The 24,031-nt window shown below is 44.3% G+C and overlaps 1 protein-coding gene across 1 annotated transcript in view; it reads right to left on the reverse strand.

The window, feature by feature from the left end:
* Positions 1–24,031, reverse strand: part of LOC122805772 (synaptonemal complex protein 1-like) — a 2,217,039-nt gene that overhangs the window by 1,020,175 nt on the left and 1,172,833 nt on the right. The window contains exon 5 of the mRNA XM_044076040.1: positions 12,544–12,617. Within this exon, the coding sequence (XP_043931975.1) occupies positions 12,544–12,617 (74 nt within the window). The remainder of the gene's footprint in view (positions 1–12,543; positions 12,618–24,031) is intronic.

Genomic DNA, 24,031 nt, shown 5'->3' on the forward strand with positions numbered 1-24,031 from the left:
GAAATCCGTTAGCTACTCGAACGTGGCAAACGAAAATCTGGGGTCAGTCAGGGCTTGGCAAGGGGTTATGGGTAGAGGGAGGAGCTAGGAGCTCGGATCCTAAAGCTTTTGAACTGCCGGCTCGGATCCGATGTCGGATCAGATACCCACAGGTTGCAGACAAATGAAGTCTGCCTACTTCAGATCATGCATTTCCCATATCTATCCATGATCCTAGACTCTCTATTAGGAGGATGGACAGACGAGGAAGTCTCGGACATCTCCTTTTTGGTGGCCGCTGCCACCACCATGGCATCAACTGGGACTCCTTTGGATAAGAAAGTTTTGTCTGGTGGGGCTGAAATAAACTTATTAGGCTTCCTAGGGTCAGGCTCCATGGACTCTGGTGACTCCCACACCCTTCAAGAAACCAACTGCATGAGCTCATCAAAGGGCACAGACACCCAAGAGGTGGAGGGTCGAGACCCGAAAGCCTTCAGGAGAACTGACTCATTCTCAGTAGGGCTTTTGGACTGCCAGTCACCCCTCTGCCTAAGGATATCAAGTAACTCAGCAAAGGAGATATCCTCAGAGGGGGGACCATGGGGACCCTACTGACTCATCTAAGTCAGTGTCCGATGTTAAAGACTCCTGTGGGGAGTCCAAGTGTCTCCTCTTGCACAATCTCTTCCTAGGGACCTCCTCAGTGGGAGCCTCTGGGGAGGTCTCGGAAGACCAGGGGGGCACCCTGTGTGGCTACCCAAGGCTCTGGGTCTCTACGCTTAGCCTAGACGATGGAAGCAGAAGCAGACACAGGTGCTTTAGGGGATGAGAAAGCAAGACCTGAAGTTGAGGATGTCTTTGGAGACAAGGCTCCCCTCATGGCTTCGAAGGCACCATGGCTCCGATGGGAAGGAATCGATGAATCTGCGGGAACCATCAAACCCTCCTGCACTGAGACAGTGGGGTCCGAGCCGGAGGTAGAAGCCAAGCTCATCTGAGCCGAAGCCCTGAGAAAAAGAGTCGGCACCAACAAGTCGGTCCGACTATCCTCCCTGGATCCGACTGGAGAGTGTCGGCTCCTAGAGTCCCTGGTCGGCACCAAGGACGTCAGAGTAGATGGAGCCAAGGACACTGGAGCAGGTCTCTGCTCCGAAGGCTCCACGATCAGCAGGTCTGCTTCTTCTGGTTCCGATGTAGCCGATACGGCTCAGAGGAGTAGCCAAAGTGGGAGTAGTGGTCTTCACCACCGAAGCTGCTTGGGTCAGAGCCGACAGCAATTTAGCAAGGCCTGATGCCTGTAAAAGCTTCTGCACCAATCGATCCATATCCAAATCTGAAAGGCTGACAGATCTAGATGAATGTACTGACTGTGCTGACTGGAGCAATGGTGACTGAGGCACTTTGGATACTGGCTCCAAGGCTGTGGACTGGCTCAGAAAAGAGAAAGATAGTCTGCTCCGAAACCTGTGGAGCCGATGTCTCATCAGATTTTTTTTACTTCGATTTTTTGAGTCCTTAGATTCTGAGGACTTAGAGGATTTGCTGGCAACATCCTGGTCACTCAATGCCTCTTGAAAGAGGTGTTTTAGCAAACCCCTATCCATCAATTTCCTTTTCCTCTCCAAAAGCACCCTAGAAGAAAAGGAATGGCAAATAGCACAAGATTCTTGCCGGTGGACAGCCCCTAAACAATAGACACATGTAACATGCCCATCAGTGACTGACATTTTCTGGTTAAAGTCTGGACATTTTTTAAAACCGGACTTGGGATGCTTGTCCTTATATGCCATAATAACACTCATGCAATCCAAAAGCACAGTGAAATAAGCAACAAAAGGCTCTAAAGAGAGAGACACACACACACTAAAATATAAGAATTGAAAAAACTGCATAACTACTGTTGACTAAATGTAGCACACACTCAACTAACTTAGGCCAAAAAACGAGGCCAACTATCTAAAGAGTAAATCCAAGCTAAATATCACAGCAAAAAACTCTTACACTATAATGCTAAATACTATAGGCTATCAAAACACACTCAGTTCACCTAGGCCAAAAACAATGAGGCCAACTATCTGAACACTAAATATCAGGAATAAGATATCACATGGGAAGGGGAAAGCTATAAAAGCTAATTATCTAATTAGTTATATAAAACAACTAGAAAAAGCTATATTGAAAGCTAGTAAATAGAAATTTTTTTAAAGTTACTGGCCCGAGCATACACTGGAACCTCCGATCAGATGCCATGGCAAACTAAATCTGAGGTAATTCACAGTGCATCATGGGACAGGGGCTTGGCCTCGAGCTACTGAAAGACCTCGAGCTTTGCATGTGGCCATACCAGACCCGATGGATCGGCTCCAAACTCATCAGTCAAGAATGAACGGGGAGATTGAACAACTTCACATCACAAAGGCTAACTATGCAACTACAATGCTAGAAGAAAACACCCACTATAATATATAAAGAGAAAAAGGTCTAATGAATTTAAAAAGCAGAAAAAAATCACAACTTAGCCACGGCCAAGAAGAGCACATCCAACCTCGTAAAGTGGCAAACGAGATCTGGGGAGTTACACCACTGCATCATGGAATAACTACTTGCCCTGAGCCAAGTTTGAGTCTTTCAGCTGTGTATTCGGCAGAGTCCCATCATTGTAAGAATGTAGGAGAGATAGGACAACATAATAAGAAGTTATGTTCTTACCATAACGTTCCATGTTAGTTGTCTTCTTCTCACCTTCTTTCTTGCTGGATGGGTTCGGAGCCGATCCTCAGCTCCGACTCGGCCTATACTATAGCTCGAGAGCTATTTTTACCAGCTCGAGGCAGCCCTATAACCCACAATACCATGCGCTAACTCCCCAGATCTCGTTTGGAAGCTAAGACATAGTATAAATATAATATCATAATCCTCATTTGCAAGTACGGGCTCCCTCCTAGTAACATTAAGGATACTGGGAAACCGTAACATGTTATATCTCCAGAAATGGAAGAACTCAGAGACCTGAAGTCTATCCAGGCTAGGGGGCAGGAGAGAGAGACGCAAGAAAGAAGGCGAGAAGACGACAACTAACATGGAACGTTATGGTAAGAACATAACTTCTTAATGTTAAGTTGTCATTCTCGCCTTCATTCTTGCTGGATGGGACAGCGTCCCTAGCATTTTAGTTCTGGATGGCTCAATGGAACAGACTCCTGAGTACGGTGGAACCAAAGTCAGCTCTATTTCTGGAGGCTATATCAAGTTTGTAATGGGCAATAAAGGTATGTTTGGAAGCCCATGTAGCTGCTGCACATATGGCATCTAGTGGTAACCTTGCTTGAAATGCCGTTGATGTTGATAGTGCCCTGGTTGAATGAGCCTTAGGCCTAGACAGAAGTTACCTGTGTCTCAACTCATAGACAAAGGTAATAATAGATGTCAACCATCTGGAAAGAGTAACCTTCGATACCGGAAGCCCTTTCTTTCCTGCAGCATAAGAGAGAAAGAGCTGGTCTGACTTTCTGAGTTGTTTTGTCCTGTTTAGATAATACCGTAATTGGCGATGAACATCTAATGAATGTAATTTCTGTTCAGCCCTGTTGGTATAGTCTGGGAAGAAGACAGGCAAGTCAATGGAGTGGTTTAGATTTGTTTCCGAGGACACTTTCGGTAGGAAGGAAGGGTTTGTTCTGAGGGTACGGACAGACAAAGCTTGAAGTTCCGATACCCTTCTGGCAGATGTTATGGCTACTAAAAACAGAGTTTTCCAAGAAAGAAGCTTGAGGGAGCAAGAAACTGCAGGTTCAAAAGGAGGCAGAATCAATGAGGTTAGAACTAAATTCAAATCCCATTGTGGAGGTGGATCTTTAACTGGAGGTCTAAGCAAAAAGATGCCCTTGAGGAAATCTTTACAAAGTTTGTGGGACATAATATTTGCATCTGAGAGCCCAACATGAAAATTAGCAATGGCCGCTAATTGTACCCTGATAGTGGCCGACGATGACCCTGAATGAAAAAGCTCCGCCAGAAAATCTAGAACCTTATGAATGGGTGCATGGAAAGGATCTAGGGACTTAGTTTGTGCCCAATGCGAAAAACGCTTCCATTTACTCGCATACGTCTTCCTAGTACTGGACTTATGGGAAGCCAGAATGATATCATGAACAGGAGGAGAAATAAGGGGAAGCCTGGCTAAGGCTGGAAGTGGAGCAACCAAGCTGTGAGGTTGAGGGAATGAAGAGACTGATGCAGCTTGCCCGTGAGATGGGTCAACAGATCCGGAAGGGGCTCCAGATGCCAAGGCTGATCCAGTAGGTAACTGTGCAGAAACGGAAACCATACTTGTCAAGGCCAAAACAAGGCAATGAGGATCATTTTGGATCTCAATGCGGTTGCTTTCTGAATTAATTGCGGGATCAATGGCAAGGGAGGAAAGGCATATAGAAGACCCCGGGGCCAATCGTGAACAAGAGCGTCTCTGGGGGGATGGCCTGGTAGAGAAAAGAGTGTGAAGAAGTCGAGGCACTTGCTGTTTTGAGGAGTTGCGAAAAGATCGCAGCAAGGCTGGCCCCACTTCTGAAATATTCTATCTGCTACCGCTCGATTTAGAGACCACTCGTGAGGCATGAGGATAGTTCTGCTCAATTTGTCCGCTATGACGTTGGACTTCCCGGGGATGTGCGTTGCTATCAGAAACCGTTGAGAGGAAATCGCCCATTGCCAAAGTCTGAGTGCTTCTCGACATAGGGGGTAGGATTTTGTTCCGTCCTGCTTGTTTATGTACCACACTACAGACATATTGTCCGTTTGAATTGCTATAGTCCCTGTGGGAAGAGAGCTCTGAAGGGCTTGCAACGTCAAAAGCACTGCCCTCATCTCCAGGACATTTATGTGCAGGTGGCGTTCTAATTGTTGCCATGTGCCCTGATAATGCCCCCCCCAACCGATCAGGGAGGCATCCGTTATCACCGTGGCAACTGGGGGGGGACAAAGGGTCTGCCCTGAAAAAGCTGAAGGGAAACCATCCACCAGCAGAGATGACTCTTGCAAGAAGGGGTTATCAAATATTGTGAGTCATTGGTAGTTGTTGAAAGGGCCACTGAGAAAACAGCATCCACTGAAGGAGCCTCATGTGGAAGCGGGCTAATGGGAGTAGAAGAATCGCCGCTGCCATGAGGCCTAACGCTTTCAATACTAGCTTGACTTGAACTCTGTTGGGCTGAAAGAGGGACTGAACATTCCGCCTTATGTCTGACACTCTCTGAGGTGGTAATGTTGCAGACATTTCTGTGGTGTTTAATACGGCGCCTATAAAGTTTATACATTGACAAGGTGACAAGGAGGACTTTGCAAAATTTATAGAAATACCTAGGCTGTTGCAAAGTTGAATAGTGTAATCCCTGGCCATTATAAGATGCTGCTTGGTGGTAGCGGAAATGAGCCAGTCGTCTAGATATGGAAACACCTGGAATCCTTTTTGTCTCAGGTGAGCCATGACCACTGCCAAGCATTTGGTGAACACCCGGGGGGCTGTGGTGAGACCAAAGGGTAGCGTTCTGAACTGATAATGACTGGCTCCCAGCCAGAAGCGGAGAAACCTCCTGGAGCGCCTGTGTATCTTTATATTATAGTACGCATCCTGGAGGTCTAAGGAGCACATCCAGTTGTCTCTGCCCAAAAAGGGTAGAATGGACTGCTGTGTTACCATCCGAAATGTTGTCTTTTGTACAGAGTTGTTCAACCTGCTGAGGTCCAAAATGGGTCTACAGTCTCCAGTCTTTTTTGGTACCAAAAAGAATCTGGAGTAGATTCCGGATCCTAGCTGATCTGCTGGGACTGCCTGGATGACTCTTTTTGTTAACAGCTTTTTTATTTCTAGCTGAGCCTGACCCCTTTGTACGGGTGGTACGTCTGGTAGGGGTCTTGGCGGTTGTACCAGAGGGGAAGTGAAGGGAATTTTGTAACCCTCGGATATGATCTTCTGTACCCATGTGTCTTGGGAGAGGGATTGCCAGGCTTCTGGGTACAGAGATAATCTTCCCCCGACTGCCTCCGAAGGCGGACAGTCGGGCAGCTTCTCAGGGATGCTGAAAGGGCTGGTCAGGGAAAGATTCCCTGGAACCCTGGTTCTGTGGACCCCCTCTGCCCCTGGGGTGGCGTCTGTTATTATTCCCCCCTCTGCCTCTAGGGGGAAATTCACCACGTGCGGCAGGCGCGACTCCCTGTGGTTTGCGGAACCACATCTTTCCACCCCTCTGTCCCTTAGGATAAGGTCTAGAAGGTGTGGAAAAATGGACTCCCATGACAGAGAGAGTCTTACCATCTTGCTCGCATCTGGTGAGGGTATTCTTCACCTGAGGTCCAAACAATTCTGAACCATCAAAGGGGGTGTTGGTGAAGGACGCCTTGAAGGGATCAGCAAAATTACAGAGTCGCATCCAAGCGTGACGTCTCAACGCAACACATGTGCCAGCGGCCCTACTCGCTCCATCGGCTGCGTAAGAGATAAGCCGCATGGAGGAGTTAACAATGGAGTTCAGGGTGGCCAGCTGGGAGTTTATCTTGTCCGGATACCCCGCAGCAGAAGGATCCTGTACCGTTTCACCCAGCTCTTTGAGCAGGTCTCTCTGAAGGCGGGTGAAATGACATAAATAGTTCAGCGATCGCATAGTAAAGGTCGCTGAAGCAAATGTCCGCTTGCCGTACCTGTCCATGGTCCTGGACTCTTTGTTAGGAGGATGAACAGGTACAGAAGGATTAGCCAATTCCTTCTTAGTGGCTGCTGCTACCACCATAGCATCAACTGAAACGCCTTTGGTGAGAAAGGACTTGTCCTCTGGTGCAGAAATAAATTTAGAAGGCCTCCTAGGGGTAGGTTCCATTGAATCAGGAGCTGCCCACGCCTTTCTAGCCACTACCTCCATTAGTGGGTCGAGAGGGGGAGACACCCAGGAGGTGGAAGGGCGAGATCCAAAAGCGTCAAGGTAAACTGACTTGTCCTCGGAAGGTTTGAGAGTGGACCAATTCCCCCTCTGTTTTAGGATCTCTAGGATGTCTGAAAAAGAGACTACCTCAGAGGGAGATCTGGGGGAACCCTCTGACTCATCCAAGTCAGTGTCTGACGTGACAGACTCGGGGGAGTCTATGTGCTTCCTCTTGCACTTTCTTTTCCTAGAGGGTTCCCCTGAAACTTCAGGGGAGCCCTCGGAAGAGGAGAAGACACCCAAGGTGGGTACCCTACGCTTCGGATCTCTGCTGTCAGATATAGGAGGGTGGCCAGAGACCGCAACAGGCACTGTAGAGGAAGGAGCTGCAGAACTTAACCTTGGAGTGGACACTGGGTCTAGCATGCTCCTCATCACCTCGAAGGCTCCCCTATCAGATACCAAAGGCAGTCCCGGCTCCGAAGAGACTGGAACCGCCCCCGGCACAGACAGAGAAGACTCCGAGAATGATGTCGGGGCCGAACTAACCAGAGCCGAAGCTCCGAGAGGGAGAGCGGGGTCGGACAAGGGTCCAATGCCACTCGCCCCCTCGGAGCCGACAATGGAGTTCCAGTGCCCGGGCCTCTCCACGGACGGAACCAATGAAGAGGTCGGAGCCAACGACACCGGAGCCAAAGGTGGGATTATCGGCTCCGACGTGGGTAAGGTTACGGTTCCGACAAACTCCGGCTCCGAACTCGAGAGGCGAGTCGGAGGAGGAATGGATAGCGGTACCGAAGGAGCCACAGTCTAGTGAGATGGACTCTGGAGCATTTGGGCTAGTGCCTGAGATTTTATGAGCCTACTGACCACTCTCTATATGTCGTGGTCGGACAGCCTGGATGACCTAGATGAGTGAGTCCTATGACTCCGCTCCGATAGGACAGGGGATCTCGGAGCCGATCGGACGGAGTCTATCGAGGGGGATCTAGAGCGCTTGCGTGCTGGGGTCAGCTCCGATGCTGGTTTCGGAACGGATACCACTTTACTCACCTTGGATCCGGATGGAACCGATGTCGGAGCCATCTCGATAACGCCAGCCCTCGACTCAGAAGCTGGAGCCAAGGGTTTGGCGGTTTTTGAAGACTTCCCGGAGCCAGACTTGGATGGGGAGTCATCAGGCTTTAACAAGCCCCTTAGGATGAGCTTATTACACCTCTCCTGCAGGACTCTTGAACTAAACCCATGACAGACGGAACAAGAGTCCTGCAGGTGTAAAGGCCCCAAGCAATAGACATAAGAAGTGTGACCGTCTGTCAGAGACATTTTCTGACAGCACGAGTCACACTTCTTGAATCCCGAGACCTTAGTGTCTTTGGACATGGTCCTAACCACGGTAAACACAGTCAGTCCACATACACTCAACTTAAAATTAGGAAAGTTAAGGGAACTGACTAAAACCCACACACACAGACACTATAAGGGGTGGGGAAACTAAAGTAAAGCCCGTAGGCCCAAAGATAAAAATTAACTAGAGAAGGGAAAAAGGGCTACAAAAAGGGTTGTATGAATAAGGCAATTAGTAGGGACCTAAACAAGGGTAACTAGCTGGAGAAACTACCTGAAAAATTAGTTAAATAGAATAAATCTCTTACTGACCTGAGCCTGTAAAAAAAGACAACCTCGCAGTGAAGCGGCAAATGAGATCTGGGGAGTTAGCGCATGGTATTGTGGGTTATAGGGCTGCCTCGAGCCGGTAAAAATAGCTCTCGAGCTATAGTATAGGCCGAGTCGGAGCCGAGGATCGGCTCCGAACCCATCCAGCAAGAATGAAGGCGAGAATGACAACTTAACATCATTCATTAATTTTAAGATTAGTTGGTCAAATACATTTTTGGTTCTGTAAGAACTACTTCTTTGGAAATATATAGAGACAGTTTGTATAATACTTTATAAAATAAAAAATGCAAGGCAACAATGGCACAAGTTGCAAGTAAAGTCCACCTGCTGCTAACATATCATGCTGTGGCAAGTTGCAACAGAGAACTGAACTAAAAATACTGTACTGGCACACTTGCATAACAAATCAAACTCCACTCCATTTAAGTGCATTTAAGTATAAAAAACAAAAGTGTAAAAAAACACATCACACCCACACAGGAATCACACAGTAACTGCTCTGCTTACAACACGGCACCGGCAACCACAAAACGGGTCTACTTCTTTTGACCTAACTTTCATTTGCCTGACACTCATTTGCCTGAGACCAAATGACGGAAATTTCATTTGTCTGACACTTCATTTGCCTGACACTTCATTTGCCTGACAAGTATTATTAGCAAGAAAATGGAATATGCCCCCTTCCCCACTGCAGTGTGACCCTGGAGTTAGAATATATAGTTAGGGGGTGTGTGGGGGTCACAGCCCCCCACAACGGGGGGTGGGGGGGTGAAGCCCCCCACTTACTTTTCTGTTACTAAGCAATATTACATCAAAAGTTAACAATATCATATGAAATGAAGTGGGGGGCTTCGCCCCCCACACCCCCCTAACTATATATTCTAACTCCAGGGTCACACTGCAGTGGGGAAGGGGGCATATTCCATTTTCTTGCTAATAATACTTGTCGTCAAATGAAGTGTCAGGCAAATGAAATTTCAGTCAAATGGGGTCAGGAAAATGAGTGTCAGGCAAATGAAAGTTAGGTCAAAAGAAGTAGACCCCCACAAAACACATTCACATTCCTATAATACTACAAAGACAGTAACTACTATGCTTCATAACTGTCATTGATATGCAAAAGTAAGTAAAAGATATACTGTAAGAAACTTCTCTGTGTTGAAGATTTTCAGTCCATATATTTCTAGTTAATCACTGTATAGTAATCAGATCAGACTATAGTAGTGGAAGTAGCGAACTTAAACTCATCTTAAGTCAAAACAAAACCGAAACAAAAAATAATAGAAAATATATACTTGCACAGCATTACTAAGTATTCGAAAGTAATCCAAGCAAGGCAGGCAGTCTGTTTCCTGTTTCAGCAATGTGACACCTCATTCAATTCAGAAAGGTAAAAAAAAAAATTTCAAACCATTACCACACAGAAACCTAACAAAAGACATTCAGAAAAAACACCTGAAGAAATAGAAATACTAGAAATGGAAAAAGAAGTACAAGAAAACAAACACAGTGGGCTATAAACATATTTCAAAACTGGCAAAAACCAAAAAAAAAAAAACTACAATATAGACTTGCACACTATTATACCAGAAAACTTAAACACAATACTTGGAGAATTCTATGCTACAGTATGAAACACAAAAAGAAAAGAATATGTAATAAGTGCATTTGTATCCCTACGTACAGATACATAAACAACCCACCATAAAATAGAAAGAGTAACATAATTACAGATATATGTCAAACAAATCCAAATAATGTATTTAAATCAGTAATTAAAAATTACAGAAGACAAGGAAAAGATAAAGCAGACCACCACCACCCATTAACAATATAAGGAATAACACTACTGAGAAGCAGCCAAATACTTTCCCCAAACACAGCAGATAGACTTGTCAGAAAAGTCTGGTCTGACACACAACCACACTCTGCAAGACGTGGAAATGAAGGAGCAAGATACCTCACAAAAGACAGTTTTACAATAAAGAAACATAACAGATGGCACAGAATATGTAACAAAAAAATTTAATGAACATACAAAAAAAACCACACAGAACATTATGACATCACAAAACATTTACTAAAAGGATACATGTTTGAAAACCCCACAGACCCTTTATGTCCTGTGAAAAGTTTCAAAAAAATGCCTTCAAAAAGTGCCACCTAATACAAAAGCACTATTTCTCCACCCAAACAGACATCCACAACACACACTGGACAAAATGGAAACATGGTACTCATAATAAGTAGGGGGTTTTGACAAAGGGTGATCACCTCCCAAGGAAGGATAGGTCCTGGGGGGTGAGATACCTCTGGCCAAAAGCACTTGATCCACAAGACGCAACACGTCGTGTTCAGAGAGGCTTCTAGTGGATTTCATGGACACGGCTAAGGGAGAGTCAGGTCTATCCAAAGATGGGACAAGCTCGGTGCCCACCTCACCAGTCTGCACTGAAAACAACAGGGCCGTAAGGGACTGAACTACAGGTGTCTGCACCGAGGAAATCATCGGTGCCGAAGTCATGGTCTGCACAGACAATAAGGTCGGTGCTGAAGTGGTCGTCGGCGCCGAGGCTGGGACCGAAAAAATCGGTGTCAATAACTGACTTGTTGGTTCCGGGTAAGGTGTCGGAACCAATGTGTGAACAGTCTGCATCGACTAGATAGTCGGTGCCGGTGGAGAAGTCTGAACTGAGGAGCCCCTCGGTACTGATACGGTAAAGAGCTTGGTATTCGGTGCCGAAATCACAGATATCGCCGATGGTCTCAGTGCCGAAGGTCTAGGCACCAAAAGCGCTGGAGCCAAAAAAGTCAGATCCGAAGTGGAAAGCTTAGCCTTCTTGGGTCTCGGTTGGTGGGAGTCCCCAGCTGGGGACGAAGGAAGAGACTTGGCCTTTGTATGTTCATCAGTCTTTTTCTTATGGGATCTTGGGGGGGGGGGTGTTTGAAGCCTCCGACCCAGAAATAGCCTCTGAAAAAGGAGATTTAAACAGCCCCTTCAATAACAATTTATTTTTCCTCTCAATCAACGTCCTGTTAGAGAAGTTCTTAGAAATTCCGCAGGGCGGGTCAACTGATAAATGAGGCACACCCAAGCAATAGACACACAGAGAATGTGCATCTGAAGTAGGTAATTTATGGCCACAATCTGAACATCTCTTAAATCCTGGACTACCTTTTTTATCCGCCATGATAGGAAAGAAGGAAATCAGAAAGAATACCAGCAACTGTACAAGAAATACCTGAAGGTAAGGAGGAAAAGGGGTTTACCAATGATGGTAAAGAAAAAAATACCTTGCGGTAAATAAGATGAAGGGGACTGAAAAATTTCAAGAAGGGATAGTCGCTAAATGCGATAAGGTAAGAGAAAGCAATTTAGTAACTTTTCTGAGAGAAAAAGTTATTTTAGACTGGTATGACAACAAAATATTGTACTTAGCTCAAGATAAGTAGCCTGAAACAACCGAACGGTGATGCTGCAAACGAAATCTGAGGTAACAGGGAGAGGGGAATTCTGGGTAAGAGTTTTAGCTCAAGAGTTTTTAGCTGACGCAAGCTTGGAAGATGGCCGGCTCGGTTCCGCGGACGGAACCGATACCCGCACGTAAGGAATGAACGAGGATTAACAATATCAGATTGCTGGATTTTCCCACAGTTGTCTTTGTTTGGTTACTCGAGCTTCACCCTCGTGACCACACCACACCAACTGTGAGTAAATCCAGCATTACCCACACCCAGGCGTGGGTTATTGCTTAAGTATTCTAAGAAAACCTCCACATTCTACTGTTGATTTTAAAAACACTGCCAAAGAATATAAAACGTTTTACTACTAAAAAGCAATTTACTGTCAAATACTATAAGTGAACAAGTACTACCCTATTCTTCTATTCAAACAAAAGAGAAGCTTTATCAGTTGATTTTGAATTTCATGCAAAATGTAATATGATGGTAACATAAATAGCAATCATACATTTCTTCATCCTCTCTGCAGATCTAGAACAGGTTTCCTTTAGTAAGTTGCATAAGTGTCTTGTAGCATTGCCTCTGTTAAAAATAAAAAAAAAATAAAAAAAATGTCACTGCTAACTGTTTTAATGTCATGACAGTTGCACAGTAATTTGATAAAATTTCTGGTCAAAGTACAAAATATGTTGGATTGTGTTTGAAACAGTACACAGTAGTTTAAATGTGTTAATGTGCTTAACAGAACTAAGCACATTAATAACATAATTAAATAAAATACAACTGCAATCTATACATCAAAACAGTGTGTAGGTTAAGACAATGTGGATAAACAGCATAAATGGTCAAATTATTCAGAATAGACTAAAATAAATGCGGTTCAAGAGACTTCTTAAAGCAGGCTAAAACAGCCACTTTTGAAGCTAATGTGATATTAAGATTCCAAAATTATAGCACCCGGCAGACAAAGAAGTGCATGTTCGATGCCTTAACCTAATTCCTGTAACTACTAGCAGGTCATAGAATGGTTATGTGCAGTACTAGCATTGGGTGATAGGAAAATATCAGCTGTTTAAAATTACCATGTTTTACCAAAAACAAGTAATCAAAACTATAAAGAGTAAACAAAGCTAACCAGACAGTTTACAGAACACAGGAGTAATGTGATGGTGCCAAGTGCCAGTAAGTAGCCATGCCACAGATTTCTGCATAAATGTAAATGATCAGTTTCAGTGTCAGCAAGTCCAGATAAGGAAAAAAGAAGTTATGTACTTACCATAATGTTCCATGTTTGTTGTCCATATCGCCATTCATTCTTACTGGATGGGTTTGGAGTCGATCCTCGGCTCCAACTCGGTCGAATACACTAACTCAAAGTCTCTAACTTGGCTTGTGGCAGAAAGGTACCCATCATGCAGTGGTGTAATTTCCCAGATCTTGTTTGCTGCCAACTATAAATAATCTGTGTAAACAACCAATGATACAGCAAGTATAGAAACAACAAGGAAAAACTACAAAGGAGCTCCATAGTAAGGAAGGAAGACCTCACCTCTAGGTCCTCAAGGAGTCCTTGGCTGGGGGAAGGTGGGAGGGTCGTAAGAATGAATGGCGAGATGGACAACAAACATGGAACGTTATGGTAAGTACATAATGTCTTTATGTTATGTTGCCCTATCTTGCCTTCATTCTTACTGGATGGGACAGCGTCCCTAGCACCATTTCCCTGGGTAGCTCACGGAAGAACATCTTTGAGCACAGTGGAACCAAAGGAAGCCCTGTCCCTGGAGGCCAATGTAATGAGTAAAAAATGTATGAGGAGTTGCCCACGTAGCAGCAGCACAAATACTATCTATTGACAATCTCACCAGGTAAGCAGAGGATGTTACTAATACTCTGGTCGAGTGGCCTCTAACTTTGAATGGTAAATTCTTGTCATTTGAGGAGTATATAAAGGTAATGCAATTTAAGAGTCAATTTGAAAGCATAATTTTTAAAACTGGCATGACCTTTTTTGCTTCAGAAAAGGAAATGAAAAATTGATCTGTTTTTCTGAACTATTTAGTTCTATGCACATAAAATCTAAGCTGTCTGTGCACATCCAATTGGTGAAGGTTTACTCAGCCTTGTTGCTATGATTGGGAAAAATCACTGAGAGGCTCAACAGATTGATTTAGATTGGTCTGGGAACAAACTTTTGGCACAAAGGACAGGTTAGTATGTAGGGATACTCTATCTCTATGGAAAATCAGGTATGGTGGCTTGATAGATAGAGCTTGCAACTCTGAGACTCCTCTTGTAGATGTAATGGCTACCAGGAGAATAGTTTTCCAAGAAAGGAATTTGAGATCACAAGATGACAAGGGCTCGAAAGGAGGTAAAGTTAGGTGAGTCAGAACAAAATTCAAATCCCATGGAGGAAGAAGTTCTTTTATGGGAGGTCACAAACAAGCGCCTTTTAAAAATGCTTTATACAATTTGTGTGATATCAGGTTAGGAGTACGTTCACCAATGTGTAAATTAGACATAACATCTAGTTGGACTCTAACTGTAGCTGCCTCAGAGCCTTGCTGAAAAAGTTCCGCAAGAAATTCCAAAACTGAACTGATCAATGTTTTTTGCATGTGCCCAGTAGGAGAATCTCTTCCATTTACTATCATATAACTTTCTGGTCGAAGTCTTGTGAGAGGATACTAAAATGTGTTTTACTGCTGGTGTGAAGTCTTGAAGCCTAAGTTTGGAAGTGAAGCAGCCATGCTGTCAAATTGAGGGTTTGGAGAGCAGGATGAAGGGTTCTGGGCATATGAGTCAGAAGGTCTGGAACTGGGTTCAGAACCCAGGGCTTCTCCTGTAGGTGAGGCCAGAGAAAGGGGAACCAAATCTGACGAGGCCAGTATGGGGCAATGAGAATCAGCCTGCTTCCCAAGACTTTTGCTTTCTAGATGACTTTGGGTATGAGGGGAAAGGGGGTAAAGTGTACAGAAGTCCCGAGGACCAATCATGAACGAGTGCATCTCTGCCCTAATCCCCCCTTTGGGGGAGACACCGAAAGTATCTTCTAAATTTGGTATTCATGGGAGTGGGAAAAAGACTGCAGCAAGGTTGGCCCCATTTTCGGAAGATCTCCTCTGCTATGTCCTGGTTCAGAGACCACTTGTGAGGCATTAAAATTGCCCTGCTGTGGTTGTCCACTATCACGTTGGATTTCCCCGGGATGTCCATTGTTACTAGAAACGTTGGGAAGAAATTGCCCATTGCCATACTCTCAGTGGCTCTCGACAAAGGGGGTATAATCTTGTTCCTTCTTGTTTATGTACCAGACTACAGACATGTTGTCTGACTGGATTGCAATTGTTCCTAGTGGAAGAGAGTCCTGGAGTGCATGCAACGCTAGGTGCACTGCTCTCATCTCTAGAACATTGATGTGCAGATGAGCCTCGTGGTCTTGCCATATGCCTTGGACTGTCCATCCCAGATAATGCCCCCCCTATCCTACCTGGGAGGCATCCGTGGTCACTGTAGCTACAAGTAGTTGTGGCACAAAGGGTCATCCTATGGTCACCTGGTGGGAGTGAAGCCACCACAGGAGATCTCTCTTGCATGAGTCTGTCTTTCTGACTAGGTGAGCCATGGGAAGTTCTTGTAATGACCACTGAGCAAATAGAAGCCATTGAAGAATTCTCATATGCATTCTGGCTAGAGGAACTAAAGTGATCATTGAAGCCATAGTCCCTAGGAGTTTCAAAATTGTATTTAACTTTGCTTTGTTTCTGGGTAAAAGGTTGGCTATTTGTTTGTCTGAGAACAGAAACTCTGTCTGATGGAAGTCGTGCCATCATGGAGATGGTGTCGAGGTCTGCACCTGTGAATGTAATATGTTGACAGGGCAACAAGGCAGATTTTTGTAAACTGACTGTAATCCCTAACTGGGAGCAGGTTTGAAGAGTAGTGCCCCTCATCTGTTGAAGTAGCTGCCTGGTGGTGGCAGTAAGGAGCCAGTCATCTAGGTACGGAAACATTTGGAATCCCAGACGTCTCAAGTGAGTCGTGATTACTGCCATGCATTTGGTGAACACTCTGGGGGTTGTAGTGAGACCAAAGGGTAGAGCTCAAAACTGGTAATGACTGGCTCCAAGCCAAAAGCGTAAGTGACAACAAGGCAGATTTTTGTAAACTGACTGTAATCCCTAACTGGGAGCAGGTTTGAAGAGTAGTGCCCCTCATCTGTTGAAGTAGCTGCCTGGTGGTGGCAGTAAGGAGCCAGTCATCTAGGTACGGAAACATTTGGAATCCCAGACGTCTCAAGTGAGTCGTGATTACTGCCATGCATTTGGTGAACACTCTGGGGGTTGTAGTGAGACCAAAGGGTAGAGCTCAAAACTGGTAATGACTGGCTCCAAGCCAAAAGCGTAAGTGACTCCTTGATGCTCTGCCCTTTTCTATGTGATAGTATGCATCTTGGAGGTCTATTGAGCACATCCAATTATCTTTCCCTAAAAAGGGAATAATCAACTGCAGTGTCACGGGAATAATAGACTGCAGTGTCACCATTCGGAACTTGGACTTCTTCACAGATTCGTTTAGCTTGCTGAGATCCAAAATGGGTCTCCAGTCCCCTGTTCTTTTTGGCACTAAAAAGAATCTTGAGTAAGTTCCAAATCCTATTTGGTATGCAGGGACTTCTTGGATGACTCTCTTGTCTAGCAACTTTTGAATTTCTACAGTTACTTGTTCAATTTGACAGGGTGGAACATCCAGGATTGTTCTGATCTGTGGGGCAGGATGGCAAAAGGGAATGGAATAGCCTCTGGATATTATACTTTGTACCCACTTGTCTCTTGTGATATCTCGCCAAGCTTCTGGGTAGAAAGAAACACCCCCCCCCCGACTGCCTCAAGAGTAGAGCAGACGGGCTTCCTTTCAGGAGCGCTGGTAGGGCCAGCCACAAAAGAAATCACTGTCACCCTGGTTTTGCGGATCCCCTCTGCCTCTAGGATGACGTCTACCATTATTGCCTCCCCTTCTGCTCCTGGGGAAAGATTCATCTCATGCATCTTGAAAAACTCCCTGGGATCTTTTGAACCACATTTTCTCACTCTTCTTACCTTTAGGATAAGGTCTTGAAGGAATGGAAAATGTACCCCAACGGCAGAGAGAGTTTTCCCTTCCTGCTCGCATCTGGTGAGTGTGCTCTTGACTTTAGGTCCAAAAAGTGAGGAACCATGAAAAGGGGCATTAGTAAAGGTAGACTTGAAGGGCTTTGCAAAACTGCACAAGCGCATCAAGGAGTGCCTCCTCAGGGAAACTCCGTAACCCGCTGCCCTGCTCTCTCCATCTGCTGCATAGTATATTAGTCTCATGGAGATGTTAACGATGGAATTTAGGGTAGATAGCTGAAAAGTGACCTTTTATGACACACCCCACAGCCAATGAACCTTGGAGAGCATCTAACTCCTTCAGATCTCTTTGTAGCCTCAAAGTGCGAAAGGTAGTTCAGCGATCTAAGGGTAAAAGTCGCTTCCGAAAAAACACACTTCCCATATCTGTCCATCGTCCGAGAGTCCTTGTTCGGTGGATGAACAGAAGAGAATGTTTCAGAAAGTTCCTTCTTGGTGGCTTGCTGCCACCACCACAGCATCTACAGGAATGCCTTTCGTGAGAAATTATTTTTCCACAGGTGCTGACAAGAACTTATTTGGCCTCCGAGAGACTGGTTCCATAGTGTCTGGTGACTCCTATGCCTTTCGACTAACCAACTCCAACAGCTCATCGAAAGGTGGAGACACCCAGGAGGCTGACGGTTGAGATCCAAAAGCCTTCAGGTACACGGACTCCTCATCAGAAGGGTTGATGGATTTCCAGCCACCTCTGTTTCAGGATCTCTAGGATATCTGCGAAGGAGATATCTTCAGAGGATGACTGTGGGGATTCTAACTCCTCGCGGTCAGTGTCAGAGGTAATGGACTCATCAGGGGAGTCAATATGCTTCCTCTTGCACGTTCTCTTTTGAGGAGCCTCCTCAGAAGGGTATTCTGGGAAGGTCTTGGGAGAGTGGACCACACCCAATGGGGCTCCCCGAGTCTCTGGATCTCTGTTGTCCTGTGGATGGGGTGGTGCCAAGACAGATGCCAGTGCATTGGGGGGAAGAATACCAGTATCCTTGTATAGAGCTGTAGGTGGGGACAGCACACTCCTCATCAGCTCGAAGACAGATTCCTCTGGATCGGAGGACACCTTTGGTTCTAAGGAAACAAAACAGATCAGCTCTGAGGCTGATGTAGAAGCCAAGCTCAGCCAAGCAGAGGCTCAGAGAGATAAATTTGGAACCGAAGAAACTCAGGTCTGAGCATCCCCCCCAGAGCCGGAGCTGACTGGAAAACTTTGGCCCCTAGACAACCCAAACAGCACCAAGAGTGTCGGAGCTGGGATTGGTTCCAAAATCTCCTGAAGGGGTCTCGGAACCAAAGAATTTATAGCAAGCGGTACCTGGCATTCCGGCTCCGAAGATCCAGCTTAGCTTGGAGGAGGAATCATCGTGGATGTAATAGTCATAGTCTTGGCTGGCTCCGAAACTGACTAGGTCGGAGCCAAAAACAATTTAGCCAGTGGCGATGACTTCAAAACTCTGTGCACCATCCTATCCATGTCATCATCCAATAAGCTCCAAGAGGACCTGAGGGAGAGGGTTGGCGAGTGAGATCTCTCCGAAATGGGAGATCTCAAGGTAGGGGAGCCTGGTAACAGATCAGTGAACCGAGCTCAGAAATACAGTCTCTTTCTGAAGGACTAGATTTGTCCAAGTCTATGATCTCTGTTGGTTCAGAGGGCTGTGGAGCTGAGGAGATCGATGCATCAGAGGTCTTAGCCAATTTTAGCGGCGACTCCAACTGAGTCGAAGAAGCAGGAGATGACTGAAATCTTGTCACTCTTAGATGAAGGGTATCTACTGGAAGAAGTGCTCTGTAGAGGCTCCTCACAAAATGGTTTCAGGACCCCTTTGAGTACAAGTTTGTTCTTTCTTTCCTGCAGAACCTGGGAGCTGAAAGAATGAGAAAAAGTACAAGTTTCCTGGAGGTGAATAGCTCCCAAACAATAAACACAAATATTATACCCATCAGTGATGGACATCTTCTGAGAGCATTTCTGACGCTTTTTTAAACCCTGAAGGCTTGGGTTCCTTCTCTCTAGTTTCCTTTGACATTTTAGGAAGGAAACTGCAGTACAGCAATAACAGGTAAAGCCTAAACACACCTCTATAACAAAACTAACATACACAAAAAATATTTAAAGTCTCAAACACTATTACAACACTATAGTAACATGTCTAACAAGGTAGGAACAAGAACAACAACTTTGCCCTCTAAATTAAATGGGCACTAGACCCTCTAACTTAAACGGACCTAGTAGAGTTGCGAGCGAGAGGGATACACACAGGAAATTAGCTCTCTAACTGAAACGAGCTAATAAATATAGAATAACTAACTTCTATTGTAAGCACTAACTACACCACTACCACAAAATGGGAAAATATCAAAAAAGGCCTTACAACTAATGACTGCCCACAAAAGCACACACTAGCAGGATAAACAGCACTCGAACTACAGCACACAGTTAAACTATGGAAAAAACACTAACTACTATTAATAAGCAATTATTAAAGCTAAATATAGCTTAATAAAGGGAAGAAATAAAAGGTTTTTAAAGAACTTAGACACAGCCAAGAGGAGAGCATCCGAACTCGTAAAACGGCAGATGAGATCTGAGGAATTACAACATTGCATGATGGGATACCTTTCTGCCATGAGCCAAGTTAGAGACTTCGAACTACTGTATTCGGCCGAGCTCTGAACCCATCCAGTAAGTGGGTCTATATTAAATCAGCGAATACTTAAAAATAGCAAACATTGGTTTATCAACCCTTTAAAAGCGAAAGCTTGAAATCCCAAAGACACGGAACAGTGATTTTTTTTCCCCAAGGAAAAAAAATCACTGAGCCACTTTTGCGACTTTGCCATTTCCTCCACTGTGGTGAGATCTCGGAGTTGGTATATTTAAGTGGGGGGGTGTAGGGGGCACAGCCCCCCACTTTTAGTGTTTTGAAGTTTTTTTTTTTTTTTTTGTGAAAAAGCGATTTTACTTCGCTGGGAAAAAAATCTCTGTTCCGTGTCTTCGGGATTTCAAGCTTTCACTTTTAAAGGGTTGATAAATCAGCGTTCGCTATTTTAAGCGTTTGCTGATTCAATATAGACCCCAATAAGAAAGAAGGTGAGATAGGACAACATAACATGTATAGTTATGTAAGTAAACTTACGATAACAGTAGTTGTACGAATGGATCACTGTTGCAGTAGCCTAAATGGATTTGACAGCCATCAAGCGTCCAAAGCTTTAGCATACCTTTTATATGCCCTAAACAATGCTGGGCTTATGGATAGCCACAGAAAATCAGTGGTTTGGGCACCAAACCATTCAGAGCTTTCTTGTCACAGAGAAAGGGAGGCTAGAGCCTGATAATAGGGTATATGCTAGGAACAAAAATATGAGAAAATCCTCACCATGTCAAAGAGATCTCATTAAAAAGTAAGGATGGAGGGTGGAATGAAGTGGCTACTGTAACAGTGAGCTATATGAACATCTATAATTATGGTAAGTTTACTTTCAGAACTGTATTACGTTTATAATTACATCAATATTGCAGTAGCAAAACTGTATCAGTAGAATATCAGAGGAACAACAGACAGGGAGGAGGAAGATTGAAGATCCTGGACCATCTGAAGAATGGTCTTAGGACAACCTGCTCTAGACCTGGAAAAGGAATCAGGTTTGTAGTGTTTTGTGAAAGTATGCACAGAGGAAAAAGCTGCTGACTCTGGACTTTCCAAAAAGCCACATAAGATGCCAAGACCCTGGTATGAAAGTGACTTCTTATGGTGGGAATAACAGAAGTATGAGGCAACCACTTAGAAATCATCACTTTGACAGTTTGTCCTTTTTTATTACCCACATAAGAAATTAACAATTGATTTGCATTCCTAAAGGTTTTAGTCCTGTCAAGATAGTATTTGAGCTGTGGACATCCAGAGTATCTTCCTTGTTTCTAGGTTCTGGAAAGGAGACAGTGAGATGGATAGCTTGGTTCAAAAGTAAGTCCTGAAACCAATTTAGGCAAGAAAAAAGGATACGTTCTCAAAGAAACCCTGTCTTTATGAAAGCAATGAGATAAGGTTGATCCACAATAAGAACTTGTGACTCGGATACTCATCTTGCAGAGCTAAGAGCAAACACCAACACTGTTTTCCAAGTTAAAAACTTAAAATCAGTTAGATGAGCTGGTTCAAATGCAGACAGCAGAAGTTTTTCCAAATCAAAAACAAAAGATCTCAGGGAAGAGCCACCTGTTTCCTAACTGGACAGATATAAAGATAAAATGCTTAACTTTTTCTCAAGATATAAAGATAAAATGCTTAACTTGAGGTTGGGTAGAAAAAAGGGGAATCTATGGATAGACAAGCAGATATGGCCAAAAGATGAATACTGTTAGAAGAGTAAGAAAGGCCAGAGGATAATAAGCACAAAAATATTGTAAAGCCAGAGGCATCCTAGCATGACAAGGGTCCGGGTTCTTACTATGGCACCAAGAAAACATTTTCCATTTACCCATGTATGATCTTCTAGTAGCAAGATTCTTTGTATCCTTTAATTCCTGTGGCACATCTTCAGAAAACAGGTGCCTAAGATGTATGAAAATTCTGTTATCTGGGTAGTCAGATGAGGTGTTGTAAGTTGGAGTGTATCAAACAACCCCTTTCTTGTGTGAGTAGGTCCAACTTGTCAGGAAGCTTGTGGTAATTGCTCTTGGCAATTCTTAACTGAAGAGAAAACCACTGCTGCTTCTGATAAAATGAAGTGATCACTGCCAACCAAATGTGATGACCCTCCAATGGACCAGTAATCAGGGAGCCTCAATCCTCACCACTGGCAACAGTGGGGGACGTTCACTGAGAGGATGATAAGTACACACACAGTATTTCCAGATGCAGCTCTCTGCATCAAGTGCAATTTTACTTACAAGCACACAGAGACCACAATCAGTCCAGAGCTGGTTTCTCCCTCTTTCTCCAGATCCCCAATAAGACTTCCCGCTGGCACAACTATAGAGTTGAGATCTCAGCTGAGTGACCAAACCAAGACCTCCAGCACCCTCTCTGTCCAACCAGTGCTTTGTGTTCCTGCCCAAGTAGCTGGCACACGCACACACTTTGAGGTTTGATTTAGAGGCAGACACACACACACACACACACACACACACGGGAAAGGCTGGCACAGGTTTACTAGCTATGCCCCCTTTTGTTCAGATTATAAGGTAGTTACCACTGCCACCAGTCACTCCTTACAGGCTACTTTAGGGCCATTAACAAAGGGTGCCCAGTTTCACTGCTGAATATTAATACTCATACAAATGGTAGTTTGACCAAGAGCAAGGCTATTAGGAGTGGCCCACTCACTGCCACCAGATAAATATGCAAGTACTCTCAAGACTTGAATATCTCTACACAGTTCAGCCACAATGAAAGGTTTAAATATAGTTAATCATAAATAATAAAAGGACAAGACAATACTAAATATATATATTCACAGGGACATCAGAGCTCAAAATTACAGGAAATATTTAAAACAACACTGCAGTACAGGCTCACACAAATAAAGAAAAACATCTAAACTAAGCTTCACTATATTCCTGACTGCATCTAAGAGAGTTAATATACCCTAGCAACTTACTTAAAGCAAGGCAGATGTGGTGAATGGTTCTTATTGATGTTGTCAGGTCCAAGATAGAATACAGAATGCTTTGTCTCACTAAGACACTTCTCAAAATAATATGTAAAATATTACTGCTGGGATAGCTTGCAGAATGACATCATTTCTTGTCATCTGACTTCTACTTCCCAGGTAAAACCCCCACTGCTGAAGCTGGCAGGACTTAGCACCTACCTGCAAAAATACACATACAAGGGCTTTTGCTCAGATCTTTGGCGGGTGCTGGAAGTCATAAAACAATTGCATTCCTTCATGCTTTAAGAGCAGTAATTAGTTCACCCCAAAGACAATACAGAAAGCTTCCTAGAACAGACTTTGTGTCTCTGGCTGTATTTTTAAGTGAGACAGCATCTTTATGGCCTACCATATAAAGTAATTTAATTTTAGATATTTTTCTAAAGTTTGCTGGACTGAGGTTAACCCTCCAGTTTCCTCTGTTAAAACAGATACATTTAAACAGTTACAATAGTGCATGTACATTTCTGTTCTCTGTGGCAGGCACACTGTGCATACATTTCAAAGTCAAACACTTTACAAAACACATTTTTAACACACACATCTTACAATGCAGTTGATATACACACGACATACAGTTCTAATACATTTGTCACACAAGCATCTTATTTCCTCATCATCCTATCCACCTCTGACATGGACAGACTTCGGAAGGACTTAACAGAGGAAGAAGTGGAAGTTGGACTAGATGACTTTTTAGGCATCTCCAGGAGAAAGGGAGACCTTAAACTCAGGGATACAGGCTCCAGGGAAAATCTTGGAGTACCGAGCCAAGGAGACCTTTCAACAGTAGATATCAGATCTGAAGACTTTGGATCTCAGGTATTGAGACCTTCTCAGGAGGTTCAGAAGAAGGTTCTCAATGAGCTGGCCACATAGGAAAGCATTTTCGGTGCTCCCTGGGCTCTTTAGATTTTTGAGAGGGGGTTTGAGCCCCAGAGGAAGAAGTTCCCGCTGAAGGAGCAGAAACTGGAATGAGGCCTTTTAAAATAAGTTTATTTCTCCAGTCACAAATGGCCCTGCCATTAAATGCTGCACATATGGAGCAGGAGCTATCCAAATGTGCAGGTCCAAGGCAACAAAAGCACTCCCTGTGGTCATCAGAGTTGGGGATCTTATGCCCACAGGAAGTGCACTTTTTGAACCCAGTAGGCATATCAGCCATAC

The sequence above is a fragment of the Protopterus annectens genome, chromosome 7.part0 (assembly GCF_019279795.1).
Source record: "Protopterus annectens isolate FY-2018-M chromosome 7.part0, PAN1.0, whole genome shotgun sequence".
Classification (NCBI taxonomy): domain Eukaryota; kingdom Metazoa; phylum Chordata; order Ceratodontiformes; family Protopteridae; genus Protopterus; species Protopterus annectens.